The sequence below is a fragment of the Brachyistius frenatus genome, unplaced genomic scaffold (assembly GCF_029030835.1).
Source record: "Brachyistius frenatus isolate BFR_SWC_R1_liver_20210118 unplaced genomic scaffold, ASM2903083v1 Contig_67, whole genome shotgun sequence".
Lineage (NCBI taxonomy): Eukaryota > Metazoa > Chordata > Actinopteri > Embiotocidae > Brachyistius > Brachyistius frenatus.
Genome location: NW_027210666.1, coordinates 568711 through 588682, shown reverse-complemented (window position 1 = coordinate 588682; position 19972 = coordinate 568711). Strand labels below are relative to the sequence as shown.

At 42.6% G+C, this 19972-nt stretch overlaps 2 protein-coding genes across 3 annotated transcripts; one reads left to right on the top strand and one right to left on the bottom strand.

The window, feature by feature from the left end:
- Positions 1-383: 383 nt before the first annotated feature.
- Positions 384-4644, bottom strand: tmem30b (transmembrane protein 30B). Its single transcript, XM_069707115.1, has 8 exons — positions 4528-4644; positions 3929-4129; positions 3586-3693; positions 3369-3476; positions 3005-3092; positions 2768-2905; positions 2388-2594; positions 384-1224 (listed from the first exon to the last, which is right to left on the bottom strand). Exons 2-8 carry the CDS (start codon positions 4115-4117, stop codon positions 1046-1048), a joined length of 1017 nt encoding a protein of 338 aa, XP_069563216.1. The 5' UTR covers positions 4118-4129; positions 4528-4644; the 3' UTR covers positions 384-1045.
- A 313-nt stretch (positions 4645-4957) lies between these two features.
- On the top strand, positions 4958-18325 carry kdm1a (lysine (K)-specific demethylase 1a). 2 transcript variants are annotated; one of them, XM_069707112.1, is made up of 22 exons: positions 4958-5015; positions 5787-5823; positions 6386-6676; positions 7051-7216; positions 7417-7550; positions 7654-7732; positions 7843-7935; positions 8077-8183; positions 8423-8504; positions 8854-8948; positions 10486-10503; positions 11353-11495; positions 11599-11689; positions 11960-12094; positions 13508-13581; positions 14250-14361; positions 14569-14701; positions 14798-14985; positions 15725-15839; positions 16017-16144; positions 16634-16780; positions 17195-18325. In XM_069707112.1, exons 2-22 carry the CDS (start codon positions 5794-5796, stop codon positions 17393-17395), a joined length of 2562 nt encoding a protein of 853 aa, XP_069563213.1. In that variant the 5' UTR covers positions 4958-5015; positions 5787-5793; the 3' UTR covers positions 17396-18325. The 2 variants fall into 2 exon arrangements, with proteins under 2 accessions (XP_069563213.1, XP_069563214.1); XM_069707113.1 differs by lacking the exon at positions 5787-5823 and having other exon boundaries at positions 4968-5015.
- Positions 18326-19972: the final 1647 nt, after the last annotated feature.

Below are 19972 nucleotides of genomic sequence, written 5' to 3'. Positions count from 1 at the left end.
TAATTTAACAAGTGGCCTTTTTGCAGACTCATGGCATCAATAGTGAAAGAGATACATACATACAGTATGTTGTGCATCCTATAAATTATGTTAACTCCTTACACATTTTTAAAAACCTCAACACCCAGATCCATTAAGAATAAAAGTGTACTTGGATGTTTGACTTCAGTAAAACTATAAATACAAACAAATTGGATAGTAAATATTGGGTAGCCTATAGCTCGTAGAATAGAGATTTCTGATCTGAAGTCATAATGGATATTGGATTAGGGGGTTAAAACTTTACCAATGTTACCATGGAATCCAATGTTAAAAATTAAGGAAAGATAACATGACAATACTGACCATGTAAGTGTCCTAATAAGACAAATATGACTGTGACATGGTTTTGGAGTATTTTTAATTTAAAAAAAAATATCGGCATAAAGTAAAACTTCAAAAAATAATCATGGTTAAACTATTACAAGCTAATAGAAAACAGCATAAGATGGATAGCCTGTATACCATATCCCTGAGTTGTAGCAACATATTCACCATTTTTCCAACACACATCAAATGTAACTTTTGTCCAGTATCAAATGGCTTTTCAAATTATTCATGGCTGTAATATTATTACTGACCTGCCATTAGGAGGACGCTTATATTTTTATGATCAAAACACACATTTAATAAATACAGAGATAAGAGAGGTTTTCTGGCTACAAAGTTGACTTGACTGGCAGTGTTTTTGCACTCAAAACATTTCCATAGATGTGCCAAAGGACAGGTAGGTGTTCCCAAATCGGAAATAACACCTCAGTGTCCACAATGCCAGTTTCTATTTTGCAATTAATGAGGTCAAGTCCTGCTCAAGAAACCGAACACCAGCTTTTTTTCTGCACCTTAGGAAGAAATATTCATGTCAAGAGTAACATACAGTATGTGATTTCAGTTCATATGTGGATTCTAACCTTTTGTATGAGCACTGATCTGCACTTTCATTATCCCTTTAGGTGTACAGAAAAAAAAAAAATGTTGAAAGGGTTCATAAATGCCGATCCGAGCCTCACTCCTCCTCAGGGAACTTGAATTTAGCGTAGACGATGAGCATGACTATAGACATGAAGACACACATTGAACCAGTCACGAGGTAGGCAATGCCCAGGAACTCGTTCTTTCCACCCATCCACGACACGTTGCTGAACACCACCTTCTTTCTGCCATCAAAGCTTATTACAGGATAGTCTGGAGGGACAAGTGTTAAGGACACATAACAATAAAAATGCACTGTATAATGGAAAACAAATAATACTGACTTTATGCTAATACTTTCACTAAAGCGTCAAATGCATAAAAAAAACAAAAACATTAAGGAATACAACACTGGTTGTGTTTTAGAGCTCTAAAAAGTTTTTTTCTAGGCATCCACTGGCTTACATTTCTGTACAATTAACAGATCTGAATATATCTTGAGTTGTATAAAAATCTACAACCATTTCGCTTTCACTGAAAATGAGCCACAAAAATATGTATAAATAGCTGCAGATAAAGGACTTAAACTTGTGAACACAGTAATAGGCTCCTTTTAATACATCTCTGAGGACTTGATGTAAATCCCGCCCGGGTCAACGTCAATCAATCAAAAATGATTTGCCTAGCTTGTTTACTTGTTAGAAAATTTGCCTGTTTTTTGTCACCTCAAGGAACTCCTGAGTCATTGTGTTCATTCTGCCCAGTTGAATACAGAACCACACCCAACCAGTAAAACAAGTTAAGACTACAACGCTGTGGTTGTAAAATTAGACGCAACATGAGACAATTTCAGTGCCCGAAACCCTGAGTTCAATTTGGAGCTTTTGAAATTTTGCAACATACAAGATGTAAGTGTCAAACTGTTTTATCTAATGTATTAAATTTGTTAAATATCATCTTAGAATAATGTTTATTATTTAGACATATACACTGTTTTAAACAACGTATTCACAAAAACCAAGTATGTCCTGCATCCAAGTTAAAAAACACATGTTAAGTGATGTCTTTACATGATTGATCATCCCTTGCTTGTGCCTACTTTCTTTACTATAGTAAAATACATTTTGATGAAGACTATTTCAATGTCCAGTGTCATAATACCAATTGATTCAAACCAAACTCAATTGCTCCACAGCACCTACAACATAGTACCCAAATCATCCTGGCCTAATATGATTTCTCATTACAGATTGAGAATCAAAATGGTAAAAATGACACACTTTGGACTTCGACATTGATTTTTCATGTTTCTATTAAGTCAAAGTACAAAATCTGTGATGTAAACTACAGGACTCATGGTAAACAAACATAACTACCCATACCTCTCGACTCCACCTTTAAAACCTTCCCAGAAGCTGTCATGCATTTAAGGATACTGTAGGCGATTTCAAGGGAGTACTTTCCAGCAGGGAGACCCTGTGCATAATCGCCCTCTGTGATTCGTCGATACAGCTTTCTGAAATCTGGCAGGGCTGCCCTCCTCATCCACACCAGGAAGTCTTGATTGATGAAGCCGTTGTTAGCAGGATCTGAGATGTCTAACTCGTAAGCAGGCCTGGTCCAATATACAGGTTTCACAGTACCTGTAAATCAAAATAGTCCACAATTAACTTCCTTCCTGGACTTCTTCCAATACTTTTTTGTTAATGCCTTGTGCAGATTGTAAAATCCCTCATCAAACACAGTTAACATGCATCAAAGCACTACTTAACAATAAAAGACAGCAAGTAATGTAACATTTAACTGAAGTTACTACCATTGTAGGCGTTCTTCAGAGGTATGACAGAGGGGTTTCTGTATTTGATGTTGTAGTCTGTCCACCAAGCAATTCCTTTTCCATCAAGGAGCACCTGCTTCTTTGTCCCGTTGACAATCTGATACAGCTTGAAGGTGTCTTCAAAAACCAAACACAAGACTTAACACTCCCTTTAATGCAGCAAATAAACATCATCCAAGCTACATCTGCACGGTTACTTTTAAATGCCATACATACCGTTGAACATGCTGTTCGCTACTGATCCACATGGGACAATTGGCTTGCCGTTGTCATTCCTGTAGGGGTCACAGGTGTCACTGGGACTCTGCAAGAGACAAAGAAGACTGTTTCTTTCATTGCTCAAATAGATAATCTAATGTCTTTGTTTGAATTACAGATGAGCAGTCGTACCACCAAAGCAGCTTTAGGTACTGCACAATGATCAAAATCTGTACCTTGATAAAAAAAAAAAAAAATATGAACTGCACCCAAATGTTTGACCAAGATGCCACTTAAAATCTCCTTTTTATTTCAATTTCAGACATATGGGTTTTATTTATCCATTGGAAATGAGTGTTATGCGAGTGTGTTATTAACTCACCGTAAAGTAAGTCAAGTCTCCAGACAGTTGGTTGTCATCTTTGGACACCCCATACTTCCTGTAGTTCTGGAAGTAGTTGGACAAGCCATAATAGAAGAACACAGGCCCCTGTGGTGGAGAAGAGAATCACAAAAACACAACCATGGGTCAAGAGCAGGGTTTAACTTGATGAATTATTAAGTAGTTTGTGTGCGAGCGTGTAAAGCGCAACTGCAACCTGAAATAGACTGTCAATGGAGAAGTCCAGATTGCATACGCATTTCTGGATGTCGGTGTTAGTGCACCTGAAGCACGGTGAAGTTTGCTCAACGCCGGTGTAGTCCATCTGTGTGGGAAAGAACAGGAAAGGTTACGATTAATTATTGATGGCTACAACACCTTACAAGTCCATAAGCAGATAGCAGAGGCACGCAACATTCATCAGAAATGTGCTGGAACCACATCTCAACACAGAAAACGGTCTTGATATTGACTGAATGTTTCTCCTCTGTTTTTGTTGGTGACATTTGATCCTTCACTGTCATGTAGACTGGTATATGCCTTCAGGGTCACAGTCGTACCTCCAGCACCTGGATGCTCCGCGAGGTGACAAAGAGAGCGACGCCAATGCCGATGAATGCCAGACCTATGAGGACAAACCCGGGGATGACGATGCCAGCGGAGAGCATGGGCTGCCATGCTGGAAGCCTCTGCTGTGTGAAGGCAGTGTTGTCAGGCCGGTTGGTTGACTCGCTCTCTTGCTTCACCATGGTTCCTTGGTTCTGTTGGATTAAATACGTATCATATCACAAATCTGTTCTTGTTTACATGTTGCACCATATCCTTACTTCAAGTGTATTATATCACAGCCATGGAAAACGAAACACTCCCTCATGCAATTTACATGGATCCTTTTTCGTTCCCCTGCTCCTCCCTTTTTCCGTACAGTGTCTTATTTTCATTTTTGATTTAATTTAGGACTTTATCTAAAGCTGCAACAACTTATTCCCAGCCCAACATAACAAGCCACACCTTTAAAATGCTTTAAAATTAAACGCAGAAATTTAACTCCAAGCAAAACTCCACATTTGTTAAGAGCGTAACAGAGATCACCCCTCACTTTAAAATGCAGAAATATACATGTTTGTTGATTTCCATTAGGATATTAGTTGTTACTTACGCGCAGTCGGCTCAAAATGGAGAAACAAAGGAGTCAAAACATCGGTTTGCTTCCCTGAGGCGTAAGAGGAAGGTTCAGATCACCTTTACCTGTTTACTCCTTCCTCACCGGCCCATCCTGTTTTTCCGGGCTGACGTCAGAGTATTTGCAAACTGTAAACGGAAGTTAGGTACCGGAAACGCTGAATCCCGACCAGTAAATACATTTTTATTCCACATTATTTAAATGTTTATACCATTAAAAAAAAAAAAAAGGGCAGATGTGTTGAAAAGAAGTGGACATAATTAAACGTGAAGTTACCAAACAGGTACATTGCGGCAGTCGTAAGCGCCGCCTTCCTTATGATTGACGGCTTCTACAGCCAATCACGTTAGTGATACGGTCTCGGGTAACGTTTCCATCCACCAATCACAGAGGGGCTCTTACAGAGGAGAAGAAGAAGAAGACACTGTGCCGTCTTTGTGTTTACATCTTCGGGGGATTGAGAGGTATCATCAATATTTTCAATATTTAACGTTTGCCTTCATTTCCTAAAGGATGCACCTCCTCGTGTACAGAGGTTTAGCGATGATCTCGCTGTCAGTTTATGGACAAAGATCCTTTTTTGCGAGTAAAGCCGGCGCACCTACTGGGCAGCTTAGCCGCTAAGCTAGATCTCATTGTTAGCGTGAGCTAACGTAGCACGGTGCCGTAGGATCCATTTGAAAGAGATGCGTTTGAAAAACGACGCCGATTTGTGGTTTCGGTACAACGGGTGTTGCACGGCCATTACGCGACCACGATATTATATCCGTAAGGTGTTGCGTGCAATCCCGGTCGAGACGGAAAGCTTGCCGTTAGCGGTCGCTAGCTCAGCGCGTAGCACCCTGCTGCTGCTGGCTTTGCTGTTTTTAATCAAAACCAGCTAAAGACAGTTCATTTGATCAAATGGACGATGTAAGAAAGACAACAAAGATATGTGATGAACAGCAGTTATCCAGGTTAACAGCAGTCGTCCAACACACCGCGGGTTCAAAGGTTTTAAGCCTTTTCAGGTTTTTGTCAAAACAAATGTAAAAACTCGACAACAGTAAATACACATTTGACCTGATTTTTTTTTTATTTATTTTTTTTCCAGTGCAATTCGGTGGGCATTTGTTATTTGTTTTGAGATGAGTTAAAATTCATTCAATGTCATGTAAAAGGCCAACATTTTTATTTTTTTTTGTTCAGTTGGTCCTGTTCGTAACCATATTTCTGGTTCTGTCTTCATTTCTTAGTGTTTGAATGGATATTACCAGGTGCACGGAGAAATGGGTAAAACAAAACAAGACAAGGTTACTGTACCTTGGAGAACCTCATTTCATAAAACCATAACATTCATGCACAGTTAACATGAAACCATCCAGTACTACAAATAGGATATATTGGGGGAGGGGGGGTGTATTCCTGAGAGCAGACAATATTTGGTGGTTGGTGGACTGTTGTCTTTGCGGGGCATTCACTGCTTTTAAGATCACATAGGGATCTTTGTATGTTGTTTCTGATAAGAGTTTATTTGTTAACCAAACCACTAGTGAGTAAGATATAAATTTGGCATGTTAGTGTTTTTATACGTTAACTGTTGTAAATTATAATTTTTTTCGTACAAATGTGTTGTCAATTGGGAATGCCACAAAGTGTTGCACGAAGGACACACACATTAAATGTTTGCTTTTTCAACACTCACTACCCATACTTCAACATATTCATCGAATAATTTTTTTCATTGATGATACTATTCGAAGATTCAAATTTCAACCATTTCACCTAAAAAGTTATTGCACTTTGGATTGTTGCCTGTTTCACCATTAAGGATTGCTGTTCCCTGTTTGTTCAGGAGAGGCCTCCAACGTCCTCCATAATGCTGTCTAGCAAGAAATCCGATGCTGGCTCCTCCTCCTCCTCTTCCTCCTCTGTTGGAGCAGCGGGAGGCGAAAGGGCCCCCATTTCAGATGGGCAGACGGGTCCCTCAGCCTCGGCTGCAGGAGTTATGGAGACAAAGAAGAAGGAGAGGTCGTCCCCCAGTGGGGAACCGGGAGTGGCCCCTTTGTCCCACCAAGCAGGCCCTGGTGGGGCCGACCCAGACTCAGCTGAAGTCCGTAGGACGAGTCGACGGAAGCGAGCAAAAGTAAACATTTTAGGTTTCTGCACGCTCATGAGGAAGAGGAAATGAGCTTAATTTGGTTTTGGCAGAATTGACTATATTCTAGGACGATTGGCTTGTTTGCTTAGAAGATCAATATGTTTCAACATTTTAACTTCAGGTGCTTTGTTGCTTTGTATTATAATTGACAAATTTTCCCTTTCACTAATGGAAGTTAGAAACAAGTTCTGAGAAGTTCTTCTCAGTGTTTGCAGTGTGATGATCATCGTTTTTGTTGGTTCCCTCCCCCCACCCCCCCGGAAAGATTTCAGCACTTCTGAGAGAAATGTGAGTAAACAAACTTGCCAGTGGTGTGAATAAAGGTTTTAATGATGCTTTTATTGTGCCTATTGTTGCAGGTGGAGTACCGCGAGATGGACGAAAGTCTCGCCAATCTGTCTGAGGACGAATACTACTCGGAGGAGGAGAGAAATGCCAAGGCAGAGAAAGAAAGGAAGCAGGTCATCCCTCCTCCACCTCCACCAGTAGAGGAGGAGAATGACAGTGAACCCGAGGAGCCATCGGGTTAGTCTGACATTTGGTGCAGCATGTCAAAACAGAAACTTCAAATGGAAGCGCTAATAATATTATCTTAATACAAGAATCATTACAGAAATGAAGACTGTTTTTGATCATTTACCATGTGCTCAATTCGAAGTCAGAACTCATTGCATACCCTGAACACTCATTGTTAACAGAATAGAAATGGGCATATCTATTTTTAGGTGTGGAAGGAGCTGCTTTCCAGAGCCGTCTTCCTCATGACCGTATGACCTCCCAGGAGGCTGCCTGCTTCCCCGACATCATCAGCGGTCCCCAACAAACTCAGAAAGTCTTCCTGTACATCCGCAACCGTACAGTACGTGTCAATCTAAACACATTACTCTGTCTTTCTTTACAGAGCACTGTGATCTAATTGTATTTAATCATACATGCGACTAATTCATATTCATCTCATCCAGCTCCAACTGTGGCTGGACAACCCTAAAATCCAGCTGACCTTTGAGGCAACATTACAGCAGCTTGAAGCGCCATACAACAGTGAGACATTAAATTAAACATTATTTTTCCATTGTTTTAATTAATGTAATTATTTGTTATGAGATTTTATGCAGAAATTGATATTTGGTGTTCTTTTCTTCTCTTTTTAGGTGATACGGGGTTGGTCCACAGGATACACAGCTACTTAGAAAGACATGGTCTCATTAACTTTGGCATTTACAAGAGGGTCAAGCCTTTACCCAGTGAGTTAATGTCATTCTTTGCCATTTTAAAACACTAACAATGACCTAAAAAAAACATGTAGTCGAAAGCGTTCAGAGACATTGACCTTGGAATTGTCATAAGTGACACCTAATTAAAGCACTTCCTGTTTGTTGTTGCAGCTAAGAAGACCGGAAAAGTTATAGTCATTGGTGGAGGTGTGTCCGGCCTTGCTGCAGCCAGGCAGCTGCAGAGCTTTGGGATGGATGTTACAGTACTGGAAGCCAGGGTAGGTCACCAACAAGGTCTCGGTTAAACTGTCATAGTTTGTTAATCAGCTATAAGTATAACTTATTTTGTAATTTTAAAAGTTGATACTGTAATTGTATAATTAATAGCGTTGTAAGATTAATGCTACCACTTATTAACTTTTTGTGACAGTCAATCATGTGATGTAAACTTTATATTATAATTGCTACAGGTTTATTGTGCTACCGTAGAATTGACTTACTTTGTGTTCCCATGCAGGACCGTGTTGGAGGCAGAGTGGCCACGTTTAGGAAGGGCAACTATGTTGCAGATCTGGGAGCCATGGTTGTGACAGGGCTGGGTAAGAACCCGATTTCTCCTATGATTATTAAAGTCAAACACATAATTACGTCAAAGCATACTGTAGATCTTTAATGTCGAGCTGCATGCTATGGAGGTGCACGTTTTGGCATTTTAATTTGACACGAATACTCAACAACTGATCTTAGTAGTGAACCTTATTAAGTCCGGGATGCAAATGACTACGTGTATCACATTTAGTTGGAATAAAAGCATATTTCGAGATCACTGCTTTAACACAGCTAGCTCTTTGGACGCTCTGCAGTTACTTAAATCAACCTGTAGAGGGTGATAATGGCCCATGTAATCACTGTGTCACTGTCATTGTTTGTGTCTGTGTGCCTGGTCAGGAGGGAATCCCATGGCAGTGGTCAGTAAGCAGGTTAACATGGAGCTGGCCAAGATCAAACAGAAGTGTCCCCTGTATGAAGCCAATGGCCAGGCGGTGAGTAGAAGGATTTATCTTAATCCGTAAACTTGAGTTGCCTCTTGCCACATTCAAGCTCCTCAGATAACATGTGGGTAATTAGATATTAAAGACTTAAATTCCTGTTGTTATTTGCAAAAACCCAGATTTTCTTGTGAAACTCAAGATTTCACTTCTCAGCTTGATAGATGACAAGAGGCTGCTGGCTCCAGAGACATGCATGTGATTTGTTCTTGCCAGCTGATGTATGAAACATATCTGCTTGCTTCAGTCATACTGACACACCCATTAAACATTTCCAGTGCTGGTAGCAAAAGTATGTGAACCATCTGATTTAATCACTCATCGAATCTCGCAGATCAGACCGGCACAATGAACGCTCAAGAGGAATTTTGAAGTGTGTTTTTTCTACTGCTTTGTACTCGGACGTATTCTTGTGTGAAGAGCTCTCTTTAGGTCATTCTGCATCATCTCTCTTGGGTTAACGCCTAAGCTTAGACTGGGCCAGTGTGAAAGGTGGACTTGCTTTTAAGCAGGTGGATTTACTTGAATATTTAGGATTGTTTTAAGGTCACCAAATTTCTACCAAGCTCCAATTTAGCCTTGATAAATTTGGGAATTAATGTTTCCTCGGATGATGACAGACTGATTTTTCTTGTTAATATCAAACTCGGTATGTTTTTTTTTTTTTTAAGTTAAACTTGCTCTAACCCACACCTTCAAGCTTCTTTCATTTGATTGGACTGCTTCCTTTGGCTTTTGTGATGTCATTAGTCTCGTGGTTCACATACTTTTCCATCACTGGGAATGTTTGAATGATAAATGCATTGTGGACAAGAACAGTAAAGCAAATTCAGTGTTGGTTAAAATGGATTATGCGTGTTCATAATTTAAGACGCACATCAATGCAAACGACTCCAAATGGTTCACTTACTTTTACTTGCTGGATGTGTATCCATTTCCTTACATATCTTTAAACCAGGACTTTGTGTTGTTTACTTCCTTAAGCAGAAGATGTTTATGTATGCGCAAGAGTTCCCTCATGGCATTGAAGTGGTCTGTATCTGGGTTCATAGTTGCTCTCCAAGCCTGTTTGTTGTCCTCAGGCAGGGATCTGGCTTTCCATGAAACACAGTGAATGGTAGAGTTATTTAACCTTCGCGTGTTATCAACAACAGCTTGAGTTGCTCTGAGAACAGAACAAACAGCAAATGGATATCATCTTAAAATCGACAAGAAGCAGTGTTTTCTTTTTACCTTTCCTTTTTGTTCTGGCCATTAAGTGGCAGCAACACTGGTAGGATGTTTAGGTTCCTTTTCAGGGCACTTCCATTGAAGTAGAGATTAGCCAACAGGCCTCTTGAGGCATCCACATTTCGTGTAACTGGTTTCTTCCTGTGCCGTAAAAAGCTAATTTAATGTAAATGTTTTACTTTTGTGCAAACCTGTTTAAGGTTAAAGTTGTGTTTATTTAATATGTTTTCTCACTCTCCCCCCCCTCCCCTTCTTGTCTCTTCAACCCCCTCCATGTTCATTTTATGGTGAACTACTAAAGGGTGAACGGTGCACAAGTGTATGTATCTGTTTATTTACATCATATATTCCTTCCCTCATTTTTAGAGTTAAACATTTCATTCATTTGAATTTTACCTCATGTAACCGTTTCTCATTCCTGTAGTTGATAAAGAGAAAAACAAATGAGTAACTCGTGTTCAACTTCCATCTTTTAGAGCAGGAAACATAAACTCAACACACCATTTATCATTTTTTTAATTAAGTCTTAAACTGTTGGATTGTTCTGTTTAGATTTGTGATACTGTACAAATAATCCGATAACATACTGACTATGGACCGGAGATTTTGTACATTAAGGATCTGTGATTGATGTGCAGCACCCTCGACCCCCAACATCAGAGTCCTCCCGTACATCTAACTCGCCCACTGTGCCACAGTTGGAACATGGACCATGTGGACTCTGAGCGGGTGCTCCACACCAATCACAGACGGACCCCCCGCACACTTGTTATCTATAAAACTGGTTATTTTTAAGCATCGTGTCCAACATTAATTGATTTTGAAAACTGCATGTTCATCCAAGCATGAAATATTGGGAATGTTAATGTTTGGAAGGGAAATAACTGCATTATTTATGTTCATTCTGTGTATATTAGTGAATCAATGATTTATTAACAGAAGCAAATTACAGACATGAAGTTAAAAGTTGGTGTGGTGCCATGTATAAATATCATAAATTCCATCAAGACTAAACGATGACTTTTTTTTTCTAGTGCAGTTGTATTTCCCAATGTAGTTATTATATTCGACATAAGTAAAGAATTGTGGCTTCAGTTGGATCTAGCATGCTGTCATTAATGTGACCGATGCTATACTGACCTTATCATGTGATCACATACGTGTCCAGGTGCCAAAAGAAAAAGACGAGATGGTGGAACAAGAGTTCAACCGACTGCTGGAGGCCACCTCCTTCCTCAGCCACCAGCTGGACTTCAACTTCCTCAACAACAAGCCTGTTTCCTTGGGACAGGCACTGGAGGTGGTCATACAGTGAGTATGGTGGCTGATGTGTCCTGTGCACACGTGGAAGAGACATACACAGACACAAACAAACAAAGATGGCACTTCTAACAGTGTATCTGTATGTGTGCAGGCTGCAGGAGAAGCATGTGAAAGATGAGCAGATAGAGCACTGGAAGAAGATTGTAAAAACACAGGAAGATCTCAGGGATCTTCTCAATAAGGTGAGCAGAAGTTTGGGTGACTCTGGGCAGCCTTGAGCAGTTTTAAATGACATTAATGCTGCTATTACCACTTAACTGTGAGGCTGGAGAAGGAAAGAAGAGCTGCCTTTCCTCAGCCAACACTTCTAATTTGCTTTCGAGTAATGCTTTAAACCCCCAGTTGCCAACATGTGGCCAACTTTGCAACATAAGTACTGACAATACTAGTGAAAAAGCATGTCCAGTCAATCATGACTTTAACCCCCCCCCTTCTTTTTCCCCACCTTTCAGATGGTGACCACTAAGGAGCGTGTTAAGGAGCTCCATCAGCAGTACAAAGAAGCAAGTGAAGTCAAACCCCCGAGAGATATCACAGCCGAGTTCCTGGTGAAGAGCAAACACCGCGACCTCACCTCCCTCTGCAAAGTAAGCTGCTCAGAAACACAGAAGCTCATGAATGAAACTGAACAGTGTCACGTAGGAACATTACGATAGAATTCAGACATCTCCGTACAGTTCCTACACTTCGTACTCTCACACTGCAGGCACGTATCTTTAAAAAAAAAAAAAAAAAAAAAAAGATTCTTTTGTGACACTTTCATGACTTGCTCAGACCTCTCGGACCAGAGAGTCAGAAGAGCTCAGTTTAAAAGCCAACAAGGTCTAACTGTGTTTGTGGTGTTGTGGGTATTACACAGCGTCTGTGTTTTCATTTGCTTTAAGCTGACAGTATTAGATTTCCTCTGTTGATTATCTATAGGTCAGGAGGTTGACCACCGCGATCTGTCTTCGTTCTGAAGGGCAACATTTGTCAAACAAAGATCAAACAGGGAATTTGCAACAGTATTATAATGCTGAAGAAGTACGAGCATGTTGAAGGGGGATATTTTATAGACTACTAGGTCAGGGTGGATGCCTCACTGAATTTTAATGCTGTGCCGTCTAAGTAAACCAGACAGGCTGTGTTTAAGTGGTTTAATGCCTCGGTAGGATGTATTATTAGAGTGAGGGCTGCTGTTTTATTTTTGGGGCGGATAAATCACCTCCACTGCTGCTCGCTGTGTATTTTAGAAGGAGGTTTTCGTTGGTTTAAACACAGCTGCTGGTATCTGAACGGCGACCCGTCCGCTGTGAGAAACCACGCCAAGGTTTTGAATCACGGTCTGACGGTGTTTCTGTCTGCAGAGGAACATACACAGGCTGAGCATTTCAGAGTGTGTGTGCGCGTGCATGACATGCGTCTATGACAACGCCATGTAACAAGATTTCAAAGCCAGTAAGCAGATGATTGCGTCCGTATATTTCTTGGCGGTGGATATTTCATGGGATTCCTGCCACTTGCAGCACCTCCCCAGGTCACCTTGCTAGTTGGGAGGCGCCTTTAAGACTCGGTGTAGCTGCGTCTCGGAGCGGTTAGCGGTATTACCAGACTCGGCGCTGTTTTTGTTGTTTGTTCTGTTGTGGTGAACTAATGAACAGGTTGAGTCAGCCCTTTCTGTGAAAGCTGCTTGTCCTTTCTACATGACCCGAAACCCTCTGGGTGTGTACCCAGTAGACACGCACGCCACACACTCTCACCTAGTTAAAGCCATCAAACAGCTCCTCAAGTCTGACTCAAGTTTACTGCGAAATATCCTTCAAGTATAATTGCTTATAAATATTACCGTGCCTGAAATACAATTTAGCCGTCAGCGTTTTGTCACGCTGTTGAATGGAAAGATTTGTAATTAATGTTAGTTCTATTTATGATCATAATATTTGCACAGCCTCTTAACGGCGAGATTATGCTGATGTATTTACAATCGACACGTCACCCCTGCCTGCCGTGTCTCCGTGTAGGAGTACGATGAACTGGTGGAGATGCAGGTCAAGCTGGAGGAGAAGCTGCAGGAGTTGGAGGCCAATCCGCCCAGGTAACATTATCCCTACCCAGTGTCGGCATCATCTTCATAAATGTGGTAGGGTGGAGTGCTCAGAATGAGAATAAGCTATGTTCACCCACCATGCCCTTCTTTTATATTAAGGGTTATATTACATTATATTAGTTTTAAGTTCCATTTTGTAAATGTAGTTTTCCTGTATTTTGGTCAGCTTTCACCACAACACCGTTTTTAGTTGCGCTGCTCTGCTTCCTTTTGTTCATCAAACGTGCCAACACTGGCTGGGAAACCCTTTTTTTCTATTATTTGCATGTTGTCGCTCCGGTTTGTTTCAATACACCAGCCTGTGATTTCACTGATAATGTGGCTCGACAGAAGGCTTCTTTCATGAATTGATCTAATCACCAGCCTAAATGTAGTAGACCAGCCGTGTTAAAGCGTTATTGGCTGATTTGTCTGCAGTGAAAATAGTTTCCTTAGTAGTAATAAAAATGCTCGCTTGTTGGAACTCTGCAACCCATAGCAGCAAGTGTTTACCGGTGTTATGCCCCGTAGCAATTGCCTTAGTTTATAGTGTTCAGCTCATGTAGTATAATGAAAATTATATTGTTAAATTGACAGCAGTTCGAGTCCAGCCAGCTTGTGCATGCGTGAATCTGCCTGAATGGCTGTCAGTAATTTCCTTCCCTTCGTTCCCACAGTGATGTTTACCTGTCATCCAGGGATCGGCAGATCCTCGACTGGCACTTCGCCAACCTGGAGTTTGCCAACGCTACGCCCCTCTCCACCCTTTCTCTCAAGCACTGGGATCAGGTACATACATGTACCCGTTTTAAAAATGTCATAACTGAACGATTCGAAGAGTCGTGTCAGGACTACAAAGACCCTGAAGGCTCTTACAATTCCGCATGCATGATAACTTTGTGCCAGTTAAACTTTGAGGTATTTCTGTCACCGTCTTATTACGCGAGGAAAGTTTATTGTGCTGCTGGGATGACGGGGTTATCTATCTGTCCACAGGATGATGACTTTGAGTTCACAGGCAGCCACCTGACAGTAAGGAACGGTTACTCGTGTGTTCCCGTGGCCCTCGCGGAGGGTTTGGACATCAAACTAAACACAGCAGTGCGACAGGTCCGATACACAGCATCTGGTACGTGCACAGGACTGTGCGTGCGTGTTGTCGTCTTGCCACATGGCAAAAGTGGAATAATCCATGTTAAAGGTTATTCTTCTCTTGGTTCTCCAGGCTGTGAGGTGATAGCTGTCAACACTCGCTCCACGACTCAGACCTTCATCTACAAGTGTGACGCCGTGCTGTGCACGCTGCCTCTCGGTGTGTTGAAGCAGCAGCCCCCCGCCGTCCAGTTTGTCCCCCCGCTGCCAGAGTGGAAGACATCAGCTATACAGAGGATGGGCTTCGGCAACCTCAACAAGGTTGGACATGTTCGTCTGACGTGGCCGAGACGGCTCTTAATAGTTTTTTGTTTTTTTTCTCAAAATCCAGTAGCGTTTCCAGCAGGACTCGGGATTTGGTTCCTTAGGGAGACCTCCTACTGCTGTCCCTGCTGTAGTGTCCTTATTCTGGCAACTTCACCTTCAGCTGTAGTCCAAAATTCAGAATTTATTGTGTATCTTGCAAGTTTAGCAGTTTTTAGGTTTTTTTTGCAGTTACATATTACACCCCTGCAGTATGATTCCCTCCTCCTCCTCCTCCTCTTGTAACTTTTTTTTCCTGCTTCATAAATCAGCCTGTGTTATTATACAGCTCAGACACGAAGGATTCCCCTCCACCCTCTAAATAGACCGAGTTGCGTTGCTGCATCCTGGGACTGAGAGTGTGGCAGTGTGTGTGGAGGTGGAGCCGGAGACTGTTCTGTTATGCCAATGTGTTTGTAATCCGATCAGGGTGCTCATCCCGCGTCGCTGCCGACCCACCAGCTCTTACACTCCCTCTGTTGCTGAGCATCATCTGCAGCAGAGCAGTTTTATCTCCTCGTGCTGCTGCAGGAGGAGAATGCTGCATTATTATGCAATCTGAGCTGCTACTAACGTCGCATGTCCAGCAGAGGGAGCTCTGGCGTTCACATGGTCATAACTCCAGTGAATGTGCTTCGAACATGAGATTTACTTCACAGGATTGTTGTGCGACTGTCCTTGCTTTTGTGTTTTGCAGGTGGTGCTGTGTTTCGACCGCGTGTTCTGGGATCCGAGCGTCAACCTGTTTGGCCACGTCGGCTCCACCACCGCGAGTCGGGGTGAACTCTTCCTCTTCTGGAACCTCTACAAAGGTGATGAGATCACACGGACGTCATTTGGATCATTTGCTGTTGCTATTATTTGTTGCAGCACTTTCTCACACGGTATCGTTTTCACATCCAAGCAGAGGGAGGCCGTTTTAAGATCTGTTCAGTAAAAAAAAAAAAAATGACAGCGCCTATAACAAAGTGTGACTTTTACCTCGTCAGCCCCGATCCTACTGGCTCTGATGGCCGGGGAGGCCGCCGGCATCATGGAGAACATCAGCGATGACGTCATCGTCGGACGTTGCCTGGCCATTCTCAAAGGAATATTTGGAAGCAGCGCTGTGCCACAGGTACACGCTCGTACACCGTCAATTAAAAACAAAAACCAGGCAACATTTGTTTGTGCATGTTTTACCTCTCTATCTACCACCTTCAGCTTAATCCTGTTGCACACGTGAAATTCGATGTCCGCCTGCCGCAGTTTTCAATTGAGTTTGCTATTTGCAGAAAAGTAGTGGTGGCTTTTGATTTCTAAGCTGAAACCGTAAAGTATTGGAAAACAACAGAGAAAGTCTCAAAGCGGAATGTCAGAATTCATTCCTGAACTGACCCCCATAACCAGATTTACGCAGCGAACATACGTGAAAGCACTCGCAAGCGGAGTCGCATCCAAACCACCCGTCGTTATAAATCATCTGCTTATGGTTTCAAATGGGATAAAATCATACGCACGCGGGCCAGCGCTGGAGCCGCTCACCATCCAGCTGCTTACAGGTCCCTGCGATATCCTCATGGAAACTCCTTTAAAAAGCGCGTGTTGTTGTTTGTCGTCATGGCAGCCGAAGGAAACCGTGGTCACCCGTTGGCGCGCCGACCCCTGGGCCCGGGGCTCCTACTCGTACGTGGCAGCGGGTTCTTCAGGTAACGACTACGACCTGATGGCGCAGCCCATCACGCCGGGGCCGGCTATCCCAGGAGCCTCGCAGGTAAACCGCACACGAGAATGAAGTCGTTATCGTACTGGTTTGTGTCCAGGTGAGAATGTCTGTGTGTGTGTGTGTGTGTGTGTGTGTGTGTGTGTGTGTGTGTGTGTGTGTGTGTGTGTGTGTGTGTGTGTGTGTGTGTGTGTGTGTGTGAGAGAGAGAGAGAGAGAGAGAAAGTGAGGGAGAGAAGGCAGCCCAGCCTGCCCACAGTATTCAACCAAACCAAAAGCGCTGCAGTTTGTTCCCAGCACAGATGTTTTTTGGCTGTTTTGATGTTCGCATGCACATCGAATCGAACAAGTCGTATTTATGTATTTGACCGACGAGTTCTGACAGTCTACCACCACACTGTTCCACTCGCGCCATTCTTATTTTCTTTTAATTACTCATTTCTACATGTTTTTCTTTTCCTCCCAGCCCGTCCCTCGTCTCTTCTTCGCCGGTGAGCACACCATCAGAAATTACCCCGCCACGGTTCACGGCGCCCTGCTCAGCGGCCTCCGAGAGGCCGGACGCATCGCGGATCAGTTCCTGGGCGCCGTGTACACACTCCCCAGGCAGGCCACTCCCATGGCCACCAGCAACCCTCAACAGGCTCCGCCCACCGCCAGCGTCTGAGACGCCCCTGGCTCACTCTTCCTGCCCCGCTCGGGACCGTCTGACCGCCTAAAGCAGTTTATGAAAACGTATTTAGGCGTTAACTGGTGATATTTCAGTGTGTGAAACATCGTGGAAGTCCCGGAAACAGATGTTCGCTTTCAGACTGAAAATGACGACGACGCAGCTTGAGTTTATTTGTTGGCCTTATGTGTGATGTGGAATTGAGATTCTGTCGCTGGAGCAATTCAGTGCTTCAGATTTCTCCAGAAAAATCTGACAACATACATCCAGTATACCTACATGTAACAGAGACGGACATAACTTACTGCAAAGAGTGGGCTTCCATCAGACTATGAGGAATGAATCTCAATTTAATAACCCCTCCTAAAGTTTATGTATGCGTGATGTCTCCGTCTTTCAAAAAAAAACAAGCATGGGATTACTTTTGGTACGTGGAGTGATTCGATGTATTTGACCTCGTGGAGTCTGCGATCAGAGCCAAACATCTATTTATGTGCCCCCTGTGTGATGGTTTGAGGAATGGTTGAAAACCTCTTTTCTAAATGCACACACAACCTAAAAACCAGACCTGATACACAGCAGATGACAAACTCGGTAGCACACTTTCGCAAACCATTAAAAAAAGATGAAGACATTGTCCCTCCTGCTGTTTCTCCAGCGGTCTTATCTTAAGGTTTAAAATGTTGCTACACTGTAGCCGTATGCCTCTTAAATTGAGTTACGATCATTTAGGTTGCAGAGTGTAGTGAAAATAGTTTGTATTCAAAGCTAAAAGAAAATGGTAAAAAAAAGAAGTGTGAATGTTCTTTGTTGTTGTTGCCATAACAATAAGTATTTTATGATTTTTGTCAACTGGTGTTTTTATTTTTAGTTTTTTTTTTTTTATATATATATTGTTAAATGTTTTGTTATTAAAAAAAAAGACAAAATTACAACGGAAGTCAGTGTTTCCTAAAAAAAAAAAAAAAAAGAACCGTGTCAGATCAAACTGCCTTGTGAACTGTTGGCCCCTGAAAATGTGGAGGTTTTTTTTTTTTTTTTTTGTACATGCATGTTAGAAAAGTAACATGGCTGCTTCTGCTTTGACCCTCCGCTGACCCTCCTCCATCGCAGGTCTGGCTGCTTCCAAGGGTCTCTGGGACTGTTAGAGAGTGTGTGTGTGTGTGTGTGTGAGAGAGAGAGAGAGAGAATGAGGGTCCCTGGCAGCAGCTCCACATAGTGGGGGATCTGATGAATGGGGGGGGGGGGGGGCTGGATTAAAATGGTCAACCATGAGCTATGAGCTCTTTCTGTGGAGTTGTATTTCAGGGCTCTGTGCCTCTCTTGTCTCTATGCACTCCCGGCCTTGTTTTCCCTCGGAGCTGCGGTTATTATTATCGTGACCAAAGGAGATGTTTGATGTAACAACAGTAATTTGAGCTGGGGGGGGGGGGTTGGACTGCGGCACTCGGGATATTTTTCACCTCCCCTGCTTTTAAACCAGGGGGCTCGGAGCGGAGTGTAACTGTTGACTGGCGAGTTTTTTTTTTTTTTTTTTTTTTTTCCATAGCGCCGAGCCCACATCAACTGACGACTTGACAGGAGGGGGGGACAGAGGGGAAGTGAGAGCTGTAAGAGTGTTGCGGATGAGTGACCACGGCGTGCACGTGATCTGTGGGTGTTCGGTGCGATGGATGTTTGTACGGGTACCAAAACATGCATGCCCGTGTCTCGTGGTTTGCGATCACTCAAATTTGACAGCACGACCTGTCCCGATAGCTTCAGTTTCTATTCCGGATGTGGAATCTACATTTTCAAACCGGCATCATCGAAAGTTATTTAAGGCTGCACACTTGACCGCGGTAACCCTTTGTCATGTCCTCGCAGGATGAACATCCCACTCAATTTTCCTTTATCACTTGCTCAGTGTGGTCTCCTCCTCCTCCTCCTCTTCCTCCTCCGCTCGCTCAGAGTGCCAATGAGTCATTTCTATGGTTGGCTTCACCCGCACCGATTCGGGTCAGGCATCGGCGCTGAGGCTCAGGAGTACCAGGGTCCAAACAGGCACCGCCGTGTCGTGGCACCTCCCCGCATCTGAATTTGGAACAGATTAAAGCACACTCGCGCAGGAGATAGCGTTAACCCCCTGACTCTCGGGCATGTTAACTCACAACACCTGACACGGACGTTTACTCCCCGATTGCTAGATGGAAAACACCTGATTGCAAGGAATAATGATTCATTTTCCTTTTGCATATTTGTTCACAGCAAATGTTTGGACTTGTGGGGGGGGGGGGGAGAGAAACGCGTATCACTAATAACGCCAACAAAGACTTTTTCTGTGTAATACTTTCAATTAACTATCTTTTCTTAATAGTTGTAGTCAGTAAAAGGTGTTAAACCTGACTCCCCAACCAAATATAACAGTGTAACGCTCACTGATGCATTAATATTAACTTCATTTATTACGGAAATCTGTAATAACATATATGGACACTTTTACTTTGATATTTTAAGCAGTTTTCTAATATTTATGATTTGGAGTAAGAATTATAATAGAGTATTTTTATGCTATATATTGGTACTTTTACTCAA